Here is a 13,859-nt window from a genome sequence, read left to right on the forward strand (position 1 = left end):
GACAAGTCCCCTGGGCCTGACGGGATATATCCTAGGATTATGTGGGAAGCAAGAGAGGAAATTGCAGAGCCGTTGGCGATGATTTTTTCGTCTTCACTGTCAATGGGGGTGGTACCAGGGGACTGGAGAGTGGCGAATGTTGTGCCCCTGTTCAAAAAAGGGAATAGGGATAACCCCGGGAATTACAGGCCAGTTAGTCTTACTTCGGTGGTAGGCAAAGTAATGGAAAGGGTACTGAGGGATAGGATTTATGAGTATCTGGAAAGCCACTGCTTGATTAGGGACAGCCAACACGGATTTGTGAAGGGTAGGTCTTGCCTTACAAGTCTGATTGAATTCTTTGAGGACGTGACCATGCATGTGGATGAGGGTAGAGCAGTGGATGTAGTGTACATGGATTTTAGTAAGGCATTTGATAAGGTTCCCCATGGTAGGCTTATGCGGAAAGTCAGGAGGCATGGGATAGAGGGAGATTTGGCCAGTTGGATAGAAAACTGGCTAACCGGTCGAAGTCAGAGAGTGGTGGTAGATGGTAAATATTCAGCCAGGAGCCCAGTTACAAGTGGAATTCCGCAGGGATCAGTTCTGGGTCCTCTGCTGTTTGTAATTTTTATTAATGACTTGGATGAGGGAGTCGAAGGGTGGGTCAGTAAATTTGCAGATGATACGAAGATTGGTGGAGTTGTGGATAATGAGGAGGGCTGTTGTCGGCTGCAAAGAGACTTAGATATGATGCAGAGCTGGACTGAGGAGTGGCAGATGGAGTTCAACTCTGTCAAGTGTGAGGTTGTCCACTTTGGAAGGACAAATAAGAATGCGGAATACAGGATTAACGGTAGGGTTCTTAGTAAGGTGGAGGAGCCGAGGGATCTTGGGGTCTACGTTCATAGATCTTTGAAAGTTGCCACTCAGGTGGATAGAGCTTGTAAGAAGGCCTATGGTGTATGAGCGTTCATTAGCAGAGGGATTGAATTCAAGAGTCATGAAGTGATGTTGCAGCTGTACAGGACCTTGGTTAGGCCACATTTGGAGTACTGTGTGCAGTTCTGGTCACCTCACTTTAGGGAAGATGTGGAAGCTTTGGAGAGGGTGCAGAGAAGATTTACCAGGATGTTGCCTGGAATGGAGAATAGGTCGTACGAGGATAGATTGAGAGTGCTAGGCCTTTTCTCATTGGAACGGCGAACGATGAGGGGTGACTTGATAGAGGTTTATAAGATGATCAGAGGAATAGATAGAGTAGACAGTCAGAAACTTTTTCACCCGGGTACAACAGAGTGTTACAAGGGGACATAAATTTAAGGTGAAGGGTGGAAGGTATGGGGGGATGTCAGGGGTAGGTTCTTTACCCAGAGAGTGGTGGGGGCATGGAATGCACTGCCTGTGGGAGTGGCAGAGTCAGAATCATTGGCAACCTTTAAGCGGCAATTGGATAGGTACATGGATGGGTGCTTAAGCTAGGACAAATGTTCGGCACAACATCGTGGGCTGAAGGGCCTGTTCTGTGCTGTATTGTTCTATGTTCTATGTTCTAAATTGGAGTGTGAGACTCGTGGTAATATACTGGAAAGATCAGCTAACAGAAAAACAGTTGAAATAAGCTGGTCATTCTCAGGTCATGATGAAAGTTAGATTTAAGAAATAGTTTCTCCTGGAGAAAGAAATTAGTTTAAAACACTTAGGAAATAGGATATCTCACTGTAAGAGTTAAGTTTGAAAATTCCAGGCCAGAAGTGTTTAACTAGAATATTTAAAGCTGAGTAAATCTAATCTGCGCATTGAGACTAATAAAGAAAAAAGGTGATCAATCTCTTAAGATCAAGTATTAAAAGCAACAGATAGGGTAAACGTATAGAATGAGAGAGAAGGGAACTATCTGGTACAGTGAAGAGACGGTGTTGCGATAGATGGCATTGTATTTTGCCATGTGTTTTGAAATGTTTCAAATTATATTATACGTAAATAGTTTGGTTTGTTGTATTTTATCTTCACTTCTTTTGAACAATAAACTCCTACTTTAAACCAAGTTTGTAGTAGTGCATGCTTGCATTTCAGTGATAGACCACCACTGTAAATAAAAACAAACTAAATTATAATCTTTCAAGCCAGGTTTCAGTCTGAGATCTGACTTGTCTGGTAATAACGTCAGCTAGGATCATAACACCACCTCTGCAGTATTGTCTTTATCTAAGGAAGAATCTGCTTGCTTCAGAAATAATGAATGAATGTCCAGTAGGCTGGTTCCTGAAATAGAGGAACTGCCCTATTAGGACAAATTGAAGACACTGGGATTATGTACTATTGAGTGGAGACCATTTTGATAGGTAGATGCAGAAAGAATGTTTGCTTGGCTGGGAGTCTAGAACTAGAAGATGTAGTGTCCGAATAAGATGTCGGGCAAATAGGACCAGGGTGAAAAGGGATTTCTTCACTCAGGACATGATGGAGCTTTGGACTTGTTTACACTGGAGGGAAGTAGAGGCTCAACCATGGAATTTGTCTGGATAGAGACTGATATATTTCTAGATATTAATGATGCAACATGATATGGAGATACTGTGGGAAATGCCATTAAGGTGGAAGATCAGCCATAGTCTAGATGAATAGCAGAGCAGAGCCAATGGGCCAAATGGCTTACTCCTGCTCCTATTTTCTGTGTTCTTATGAAACCAACTGGAATTACTTTAATTCAGTGAATGTTTTGCTGACAGATTTGAGTATAATAAGTGCTAGTTGAAAAATATCTAATTCTTGTGTGTTCCACGCATTAAGAACTGAATGGAAGGATTGAGTTGTGTCACTACTTTACGTAATGTAGAAACAGAAAATTCTGGAAAATGTTCTTCATTCAGTATTTAGACAATGCTGCACACTGGGAATGTCAACTTTTGCATGAAACATAAAACTGAAGATCTGCCCTGTCTGGCCCCTCTCAGTCAGACATATAAAATATAATGGCTCCTTTGTAAGAAAATAAGAAAGCTCTGCTTAGACTTTTGACAGCTCAACAAATGTTACCAGATTCAATTATCTGTCTCACCACTGCTTACAGGGCATCACTGGACATAAATTGGCTTGTTATGTTTCCCTGAATTGCAATAGTGCAACACTTTAGAATTACCTCATTGGCTACAAAGCCTTTTGAGACATCCTGAGTTGTAAAATATGCCTTGTCAATCCAAGTCATTTATTTTCTAATAGATGCACAAATCTGATTTGGACACAAAGACTGATTGTAGACATTGTAGTACCACATTGTTTTAAGGTTTACAATTAAATTTATAAATGTAATCACTTTTTGATTCGTACTGTTAGGATTTTCATCATGTGGCTTTTAAAAATATGTCAAAATGCAAACACAAGCATATCTTCCTTTCAGATTGACCTCAGCTCAATAAGATTCTCTTCCTGTTGTATTTGAAGGTACGGATAAAGAAATGAGGCACTTTTCCGACAGTAAGTTCGTAACAATATGCCAAGACGAAGAAACCTTCTCACTGCAATCCTCATTGCTTTACCCTGGACCATACTGCTGACCATCTGGCACCAGAACTCAGGGGTCTTCTACCCTGCCATTCAGAGAAGTAGGTGACCTTCATACCTCTGTGTAACTTTAGAGAGTTTATTAATTATGAATTGAGGACAGCCTTAATTTTCCTGGCCAACACTTGGTAGAAAAAAAATTGAATTTACTTGTGTTATTTTGGGGAATGATAGTGGGATGACTCTTCCCCTTACTTCTTACCTTTCGGTTGACCTCAGCAAGATGAGGGAGTGTTTGGACCAGTTTTGACTGTTAAGATTCTCAGTGATAAACACATTACAGAATTTTTCTAAGTTTAAATCAAAAGAAAATATCAATGTCTATTTGTATGGCACCCAGAATGTAAATGCAATGAACATACACACCTAGATAGTGTCATGGAGTCATAGAGATGTACAGCATGGAAACAGACCCTTCGGTCCAACCCGTCCATGCCGACCAGATATCCCAACCCAATCTAGTCCCACCTGCCAGCACCCGGCCCATATCCCTCCAAACCCTTCCTATTCATATATCCATCCAAATGCCTTTTAAATGTTGCAATTGTACCAGCCTCCACCACATCCTCTGGCAGCTCATTCCATATATGTACCACCCTCTGTGCAAAAAAGTTGTCCCTTAGATCTCTTTTACATCTTTCCCCTCTTGCCCTAAACCTATGCCCTCTGGTTCTGGACTGTCCCACCCCAGGGAAAAGACTTTGTCTATTCATCCTATTCATGCCCGTCATGATTTTGTAACCTCTATAAGGTCATCCCCCAGCCTCCAACGATCCAGGGAAAACAGCCCTAGCCTGTTCAATCTCTCCCAGAATGTAAATGCTCAAATCCTCCAACCCTGGCAACATCTTTGTCAATCTTTTCTGAACCGTTTCAAGTTTCACAACATGCTTCTGATAGGAAGGAGTCCAGATTTGCACACAATATTCCAGAAGTGGCCCAATCAATGTCCTGTACAGTTGCAACATGACCTCCCAACTCCTGTACACAATACTTTGACCAATAAAGGAAAGCATACCAAACACCTTCGTCACTATTCTATCTACCTGCGACTCCATTTTCAAAGAACTATGAAACTGCACACCAAGGTCTATTTGTTCAGCAACACTCCCTAGGACCTTACCATTAAGTGTATAAGTCCTGCTAAGATTTGCTATCCCAAATTGCAGCAGGACTTATACACAGGATTTATCTAAATTAAACTCCATCTGCCATTTCTTAGCCTATTGGCCCATCTGATCAAGATCGTTTTGTAATCTGAGGCAACATTCTTTGCTGTCCACGACACCTCCAATTTTGGTGTCATCTGCAAACTTACTAACTGTACCTCTTATGCTTGCATCCAAATCATTTATGTAAATGACAAAAAGTAGAGGACGCAGCACTGATCCTTGTGGCAATGGCCACAGGCTTCCAGTCTGAAAACCAACCCTTCACCACCACCCTCTGTCTTCTACCTTTGAGCCAGTTCTGTATCCAAATGGCTAGTTCTCCAAGAAAATAGATACACGCACATGTAAAGATTCTGTAGGTCAGAACATGCAACTCGATTGTTAACGGGATAGAAGATCCAATTGAGATTTAGTTCCTTAAGGTATGCAAGGTGTTTGCCTGGCTGGGTTCCCTCTTGTACTTCTTTGAATAAGAATGGAAGTTAGAAGTCTTGGGATTTCCAGACCAGGTTATGGCAATGGCGATCTCTTCATGTGAAAGTGAGTTAGTCACTGTGTGTGGTGTGGATTGGTTGTTTGACATGTGGGTTCTATTCTTTCGGCTGAAGGAACTGTCCTGTTTGTTTCAAGACGGAGACTCTTGCCTCTGTCTGGTTGTTGAAGTAATGGGTTTCGTTATCTGATTACATGATCAATCGTTCTATTAACCACCACATCCAGGGCTATTTATATTTTAAGACATTTTCATAGGTCAGTTTAGACGTGAGTTAATTCTTTGTGTAGAAGTTATAGTAGGTCATATCACCGTGGGTGGTCATCTTGGGTCAAGACAAATTATCCACATACTGTGTTGTTCTTTCATTTTTAATAGCAAAAACATTGTCCTTCATTTCCATAAACTCATGACCATGTGACACAATGGTGATGCTAGGAAAATAACCAGCAAGCCTAATAGCTGCTACATTCCACTCAGGAATATATACTAAAATAAATATAACTATATATCAAAATAAATCACAATGAAGTCCTGAAGGTCGTCTCAATGGAAAATCAACGGCTGTACCTCTGTCATTTCCAATGATACCTGTATCTGCTATTTTGGGTCAATCAGAAAATTTGCCAGTCAGTAATACAGTTTTCATTTTGAGGAGATCTCAAAATCTTAAGGTGTCATTTCTTACATTCTTGCGGTTTAGGGAACTTCAAAGACTGGTCAAAAGAAATGTACACCCTGAATCACATACAATTCCCCACCTATCCAATAGTACTTGGTCTGACTGTATCAGCCTGCACTACTGGTATCAGATAAGAATGTGTTGATTCCTTGGTTTTAATCTACTCAGTGAAAGATATACCTGAAAAGTATCTCATGTCAGTTATTCACCACACTAATAGTGCCTCACTGACAGCATATTTCATACCATGAAGGAAACATTTCTGAACTTGCACAGCACAGGATGAGTGCTGCAATTCAAATCCTTGTAAGAATTACAAGGAGACACTTAATTCTTTTAGATGTAAAAGCATGTTTTAGCTTTGGGGGTATGGAGCAGATTCTTTCCCCACAGGTAAGACCAGGTCAAGAACATGGGAGTGGGAAAGTCCAAGACATTGAAGTAGAGTCAAAATCATGATCTCCTTCCTAGCTTTCCCAGGGGCAGCAGTGAGGGTGTGATGAAATCCCTTGGATCTGCAGTGGAGTAATTAAGGAATGTTTGGCTGGAGTAAGACAGCTTACCACCAACATCACTCCATCGAGAACAATAAGGGACAGGCAGTAAAATTTTGGCTGAGCCAGAGATACCCACACTCCATGAATGATGCATAAAAATGTTGAGAAGCTGTAGAATGCTTTAATGCAGAGTCTTGACTTGACTTTCCAGGCGTCTGATTTCCTGAGCAATTTACCAGGGTCATCGAGATAAGTACATAGCAGGGAGAGTTTCTTCGATGAAATCCGGGGATGTGTTGATCACTTACACTCAGCAGCTTCAGCCACAGCTATTTAGAGACTGCTGTTCCAAGCACTTCCTCTCTTGGAGAGTGCGTTCACTGCTTCACGGATGGTTGTCAATTTCTCAACAGAAATGTAACCCATCTTGTATTTCAGTCACTTTCGGCTGCACCTCCTTGTTGACTATGATATGGAATTTGTCTAAACAGCTTCACTTTGCTACTTTGCTGAGGTCCAGTAACAAAGACCACACCACAGCTAAGGATTCCAACAGAGATCGGAGTATCAAGGCAGCAAAATAAACAGCCTCCTCAGCTGCATGTCCTTCCTCAGCTAGATGTGAGATCCAGCTCCACGCTTGTGAGAGCACCCATAACAAGGTGCACAGGCAAGAGGATGAGCTCTCTCAACATGTCAGAATACTGACTCCTGGGGAGGCTGAGGAGCTCACTGCTGATACCCACAAACTCCTGGATCAAGACTTCCTTCTAGTGGAGCAGGTACACACGGTATGCTGTCTGTTGCTGGAGGATGACCCCCCTCCACCCCAGAGCCAGATCTCCACACTTAGCAAGTTGTGTGCTCTCCTGTGAGAAGGGAAAGCAAAGGCAAGGTACTGGCTTGTATCGAGGGAATAGGAAGGACAGCATTTAGTGGATGGTGACAACAAAGCATACTTCTTCGTTCACTGCTCATTCATGGGATGTCAGTGTCACTGACTTGACCGGCATTTACCACCCATCCCTAACTTCCCCAAGGCAGCTGCTAGTGAGCTGCCTACTTGAACTGTTAAGGTCCTTAGAGTGTTCAGATACTCATCGTGGCTGTTAGGAAGGGAAGCCCAGGATTTTGCTTGTGCGATAATGAAGGAATGGCAATATAGTTCGAAGTCTGGATGGTGTGTGGCTTGGAGTAGGTGATTTTCCTGTGCATCCACTGTCCTTGTCTCTCCATATGGCAGAGGTTGGAAGGTGCTGTTGAAGGAGCCTTGATGAGCAAGTGCAATGCATTTGTAGAAGGAACAGACTGCGGCCACTGTGCTTCAATGGTGAAGGGAGTGAATCTTGTAGCTGGTGGATGAGATGGCATCAAGTGGACTGCTTGTCCTGAGTGGTCTCAAGCCTGCTAAGTGTTGTTGGAACAGCACTCATTCAGGTAAGTGGAAAGTATTCCATCATATTCCTGACACATGCCTTGTAGATAATGGTAAGGCTTTGGGGAGACAGAAAGTGAATACTTACTACAGAATTCCCAGCCTCAAACTCCTCTTGTAGCCACTGTATTTGTATAGCTGGTCCATTTCAGTTTCTAGCCAATGCTGACATCCAGGATGTTGTAAGTCGGGGGATTCAGAGATAGTATCATCATTGAATATTAAGGGGCAATAGTTAGATTAACTCTTATTGAAAATGGTCATTGTTTAGCATTTTTGTGGCACAAATGTTACTTGCTACTTATCAGCTTGAATATTGTCCACATCTTATTGCATTTAGACATGGGCTGCTTTAGTATCTGTGGAACAATGAATGATACCAACCATGGTGCAATCATCAGCAAACATCCCCACTTCTGACCCAATAATGGAGGGAAGGATATTGATGAAGCAGCTGAAGATGATCAGGCCTCGGACACTAGGATAATTGATTCTTCTATCTCCCTTGGTCCTCATCAATTTTAATTTTGCTCAGACTCTTTGATGGCACAATGTGTCGAATGTGGCCTTAATGTCAAGGGCAGTCATTACACCTCACCTCTGTAAATTAACACTTCCCTGTTTGGACCAAGGCTGTATTGAAGTTTGGAGCTGAAACCCAAACTGAATGTCAGTACTCAGGTCATTGTTGAGTGAGTGCTTCTTGAAGGCACTGTTGACAATCCCTTATAGCACTTTACTGATGATCGGGAGTAGACTAATGAGGCAGTAATTGTGGCTGAGAGTGTGGTGCTGGAAAAGCACAGCAGATCAGTCAGCATCCCAATGAAGGGCTTATGCCTGAAACATTGATTCTCCCACTCCCCGGATGCTGCCTGACCTGCTGCGCTTTTCCAGAACTCGGCTCTGATCTCCAGCATCTGCATTCCTCACTTTCTCCTGAGACAGTAATTGGCCGAATTGGAGTTGTCCTGCTTTTTGTGTACAAGACATACCTGGGCAATTTTTCACATTGTTCGGGTAGATGCCAGTGCTGTAACTGTACTGGAACATCTTGGCTAGGAGAGCAGCGAGTCCTGGAGGACACAACTTCAATACTAGTGCCAGAATGTTTTAGAGCCTTTGCAGAGTCCAGGGCCTTCAGCCACTCCTTGGCACCATCAGCTACCAATTGGCGTCTGTCTTGCTGGGGAACCACTAGAGGCCAAGACAGATCATCCACATGTCACTTCTGGCTGAAGATTGGTGTGAATGCTTCAGCTTTGAACTTTGCTCTGAGGTACTGGGTTGCCCTATCATTGAGGATGGGGATATTTGTGGAGCTTCCTCCTCCAGTGGGTCACTTAATTATCCACCATGATTAATGATTGGGTGTGGCAGGACTGCAGAGCTTAGAACTGATCTGCTGGTTGTGGAACCATTTAGCTCTGTCTGTCACTTGCTGTTGTGAGGCTTGGCACAGTTGCAGCTTCACAACTGTTTGATGCGGCACCCGAATTTGTTTGCCACTCTCATGTCAGACCGTCCTGGTTGTCTGGATTCTCTTGATACACTTTCTGCATCTCCTGCTGCTCAGCTCCTTAGTCACTTCCACCCATATCTGCCAACTGGCCTGTCTTTGGGACAACTTTCCAAAGAGTCAGTGAAACCTTATAATCCATGTTGTTGTACCTTTAATTAGAAATCCTTTCTTTGACTAAATAGAGGAGAAAGTGAGGACTGCAGATGCTGGGGATCAGAGCTGAAAATGTGTTGCTGGAAAAGCACAGCAGGTCAGGCAGTATCCAAGGAACAGGAGAATCGACATTCCTGAAGAAGGGCTTATGCCCGAAACGTCGATTCTCCTGTTCCTTGAATGCTGCCTGACCTGCTGCGCTTTGACTAAATAGATGCATCATCTTGGTCAACTACCCACACTGATTGAGGAGTTGTGAGCTGCAATAACAATTAGTTTCCTTTCAGAAAGGTAGAATTGCTGCACACACAAACTGAGTTCCAGATCTGAAAATGGTTTCACTGTTTCGACAGTGACTGAGTTGAAAAGATTCTGCTTGAATCTCAATCAATCTCGAATACAGAGACAGGAGATACCTTAATAATGAGATCACTTCTTTCTCAAATTCAGTGGAGCTAGTGTCTGCATGATAATATGAATTCTGGTCTAGCATTCTTTTTAACAATATGGTCTCTCTTATCTTCCCATCATTGGAAAGAAATGCATTTCTTAGATTAATGTTTGGGTAGATATGCTTGAAAAATACCTGCATGAACATAGTTTGAGAAGAGTCACGTGTAACTGAAGACACATGGGCAGATGTCCCTCTGGGGTGGCATGGTGGCTCTGTGGTTAGCACTGCTGCCTCACAATGCCAGGGACCAAGGTTTGATCCCAGCTCTGGGTGACTGTGTGGAGTTTGCACATTCTCCCTGTGTTTGTGTGGGTTTGCTCCGGTTTCCTCGCACAATTCAAAGCTGTGCAGGTTAAGTAAACTGGCTATGCTAAATTGCCTGTAGTGTTCAGGGGTGTGTAGGTTAGGGGTAAATGTAGGGGAATGGGTCACTCTTTAGAGGATTGGTGTGGACTTGTTGGGCCAAATGGCATGTTTCCACACTGTAGGGATTGTATGATTTTCTTTAGTACACAGATATAAAACTTTGATGGGATATAGCACTGATCATAAATTTGGGCACCAACTGTAGACATGACATTGAATATGAAATCTACACATCAGCCTTTTAGTCCAACTTGTCAGTGCTGGTGTTTACATTACATATGAGTCTCCTCCCATTTTGGTGTTCCATTTCTGAAATATAGTGGTTATCACATTCACTTAACAAGTGAAAGGGCCCCTGCTTCGAAACCAGGCACAAGCATTTCTTTGATCAGGTATCAAATAGCTTAGTTGGCTGGACAGCTGGTTTGTGATGCAGATTGATGCCAATAGCATGGGTTCAGTTCCTGCACTAGCTGAGGTTACTCTGAAGGACTCTCCTTCTCAATCTCTCCCCTCACCTGAGGTGTGGTGACCCTCAGGTTAAACTTGGACCAGTTGTTTCTTTGTAATGTGAGCAGTCTCTGGGACCATGACAACTTTACCTTTAACTCCTGTTCCAGTTATCTCATCTTAGCCCTTCAACATACCTGTTAGAAACATTTTATGCATTTGTCTTTTTGAACCGATCTAAGATATTCACCTCAACGACTTCCTGAGACAAAGCGTTTCACATTCTAACCACTCTCTGTGTAAAGAAATGTCACTTTGTTTCCTTATTAGTGACTACGCATAGTAAGTTTTGGGTTCCATGCACGCAGAAACATTCCCACCACATCTACTTCAGTCAACCCATTCAGTTTTTTAAAGACCTCAATAAACCACCTTTAAGTCTTCTTTCTAAATAAAAACCCAACCTGTTCAAACTACCCTGAGGTCTGTAAACTCTAGGTTCTGCTCACACCCCTGCAAATGTCTTTGACACTTTCTCCTGCTTTTCTGTGTACTTTCGTTCCTCTCTTCTTTGACCTTTGAGGTGGAAGTGTTAATGTTCATTATCAGGGTGTTTGGTAGTTTCTCGGTGAGCACTTAGAGGATTGCTGAGGCTGACCTTTGCCCAGAATGTTCTGCTGGAAATAAGGCAGGAATTTGCAGACATCTGATCTTGGACAAATTGCTTGCCCAGGCTTTGCTTTGCTTCCATTTTTAATTGATATGTGTTTGCTTCCAAAGAAGTTTGTTTGATTGAGAAATGTGTAGGAACTCTAAGGAGTTTTCACCCAGGAGTCAAGTCAATATCAGAACTCCGAAGGGAAGCAATCAAATTCTGCTTGTGGTACTTCCTTTAACTGCCCTGAGAGAACACCCAAGACTCACACTCTCCATAAAACTTTGGTCAGTGAGTGTCAAGCATTTTGGCTACATGATCAGTGCGACACAGTTATGTCTGCCTCATTATGGTGTGAATGCTTGACTTGTCACCTTCAATGAGTACCATAATGTGTAATATTTTGTTGTGCCTTTAGGAGCTTTCGAGGGCAGCTCAAGTGAAAGTGGCATGGTGCTGCTACATCATCCAAATCCTGCATGCGGAGAAAAGATTGGTCATGTCTATTCCACTTTAGACTCTCAGTTTGATAAGCAGATTTACTCACCTTCATTTCAAGAACAATGATGACAGGTTCTGGTCATGGACTGAAACCAGGGTCTCAGGATAGGGCTTTCCTCAAGTAGGCTGGTACATGACTTTATGCTGATTGTAAGATTGAAGTTGTCATTTGGATCGGAGGACAGGTTTGTGCTACATTTCATGTCTAGCTCCGAACCATAAGTAAGTACGCAATCATGAAGATATTCGATTCTGTTCTGTTTCCTTTCATAAAGATGGAGGCTGGAACCTTGCTCTAACCTGAGGGAACGGACCAAGATCCTGTTCAATTTTAACATACCTTCATTACTTGTGAATTGAATATACCACGAAATAAATGCTAGTTTGTTAACATTTGAATCAGGTAATGATCCAATTCTCTTTATGAGCCATAATTGAATTTGCCATTACCTCACTCTCGCAGCGTGTTCCGTGTCCTAACCACTCACTGAATGTGAAGTGATGTCTGCCTTTGGCTCTGTTACCATGTATCATTTAGGCCAAGTTGCTGCTTTTAATGATCTGTAGCTTTCTGTGCTCTTGTTAAGCTTTTTCTTTTCTGAGTAAAAAGTGTCTGTTTTCCCTACCAAAGTGAAACCACTCCGCATTTATCTCTTAAAATTCATTTGCCACTTGACTGCCCAGTCTGCTTTTTTTGCATTGTTTTTTTCTCTTTGGAGAAAATGAGGACTGCAGATGCTGGAGATCAGAGTCCAGAGTGTGGTGCTGGAAAAGCATATCAGGTCAGGCAGCACCCTGACTCTACTGCTCCTCGGAGGCTACCTGACCTGCTGTGCTTTTCCAGCACCCCACTCTCGACTTTCTTTCCTCTTTGTCAACTATAAATCCTGATTTTATGCCAGCTGTAAATTTAACATACATTTGCGTTACAGGAAATGCTGCACTGATCCTCTGCAACACTATTTTCTGTTTCTTTTCCTACTTGATCTTGTACCCACAGTAGTTATATAGCTGATTGTGTTCTGCTTCTGGTAAATGCTAACCTATCAGATATTTATAGGGAGGAAATCAGTGATGGAAAGTTCAGAAGCGATTGTAAGCTTCCCTCTTGAACCTTGCCTGGTACTTGGCCTAAATGATACATGGTAACAGAGCCAAAGGCAGACATCACTTCACATTCAGTGAGTGGTTAGGACACGGACACGCTGCGAGAGTGAGGTAATGGCAAATTCAATTATGGCTCATAAAGAGAATTGGATCATTACCTGATTCAAAGGATTTGACAGGCCATGGATAAATGCTGGGAGTGGGACTAGCTGAAATGCTCTTCCAAAGAAGCAACATGAAGACAAAGACTGGAAGATCTTTATCTGTACTGTAATCATTCTACAGGATATTCGTATCTAATGTGTCATAATCTGTGTCCGGTTTAATCATACCGTTATGTGGTGTCATATCATGTTTAACTGATCTGGCAAAAGCAATGGACAAAATTTAACAATTATAGTAGGGGGTGTGTCCTCCTTCCTGCGGTCAGACATTTAGGCTCCTCTGAGGGGAATTACACCCTCACTATCCTGATATAGTATCCACAGCATGATATCTGCCTCATCCGATCTAAGATCTTTTGGCCTCTCACCAATTGCTGCCAGTCGGTGCCACCATGGCTAGTGGCCAGTACTGGTACTGCAATGTGGCCCATGCAGTGAAGGGAGCATGAGGAATAAGGTAACTTGGGCTAGTTGGGGCCAGGCAGAGAAGGAGGGATTGGTATTTAGACCATATGGAGATCTTCACCAATGGACAACCTAATAATGAGGTGGCAACCCGGTGAGGCTACCAAACAGGATTACTTGCATGTCAAACTGCATAAGCTGTAACTGGTAGCCCCAGAGCTAAATGATTCCAAGAGGGATCAGATCCTAGCTCTGCAGTC

At 42.7% G+C, this 13,859-nt stretch overlaps 1 protein-coding gene across 6 annotated transcripts in view; it reads left to right on the forward strand.

The window, feature by feature from the left end:
- LOC122555033 (galactosylgalactosylxylosylprotein 3-beta-glucuronosyltransferase 1-like) overlaps nucleotides 1-13,859 on the forward strand; it is a 96,034-nt gene that overhangs the window by 56,341 nt on the left and 25,834 nt on the right. For 3 of the 6 annotated variants that reach the window (XM_087992928.1, XM_087992929.1, XM_087992930.1), the window contains one exon: nucleotides 3,424-3,584. The exons of 1 other annotated variant lie outside the window; for it this stretch is intronic. In XM_087992928.1, coding sequence (XP_087849054.1) covers nucleotides 3,473-3,584 — 112 coding nt within the window. In that variant the 5' untranslated portion in view covers nucleotides 3,424-3,472. Of the gene's footprint in view, nucleotides 1-3,423; nucleotides 3,585-7,770; nucleotides 7,825-13,859 lie in introns of those variants that run through there. 2 more of the 6 variants (XM_087992933.1, XM_087992932.1) reach the window with 2 other exon arrangements.

Source organism: Chiloscyllium plagiosum, unplaced genomic scaffold (assembly GCF_037043375.1).
Source record: "Chiloscyllium plagiosum isolate Xiang-an unplaced genomic scaffold, Cpla_swu_hap1 HiC_scaffold_12, whole genome shotgun sequence".
Taxonomy (NCBI): Eukaryota; Metazoa; Chordata; class Chondrichthyes; order Orectolobiformes; family Hemiscylliidae; genus Chiloscyllium; species Chiloscyllium plagiosum.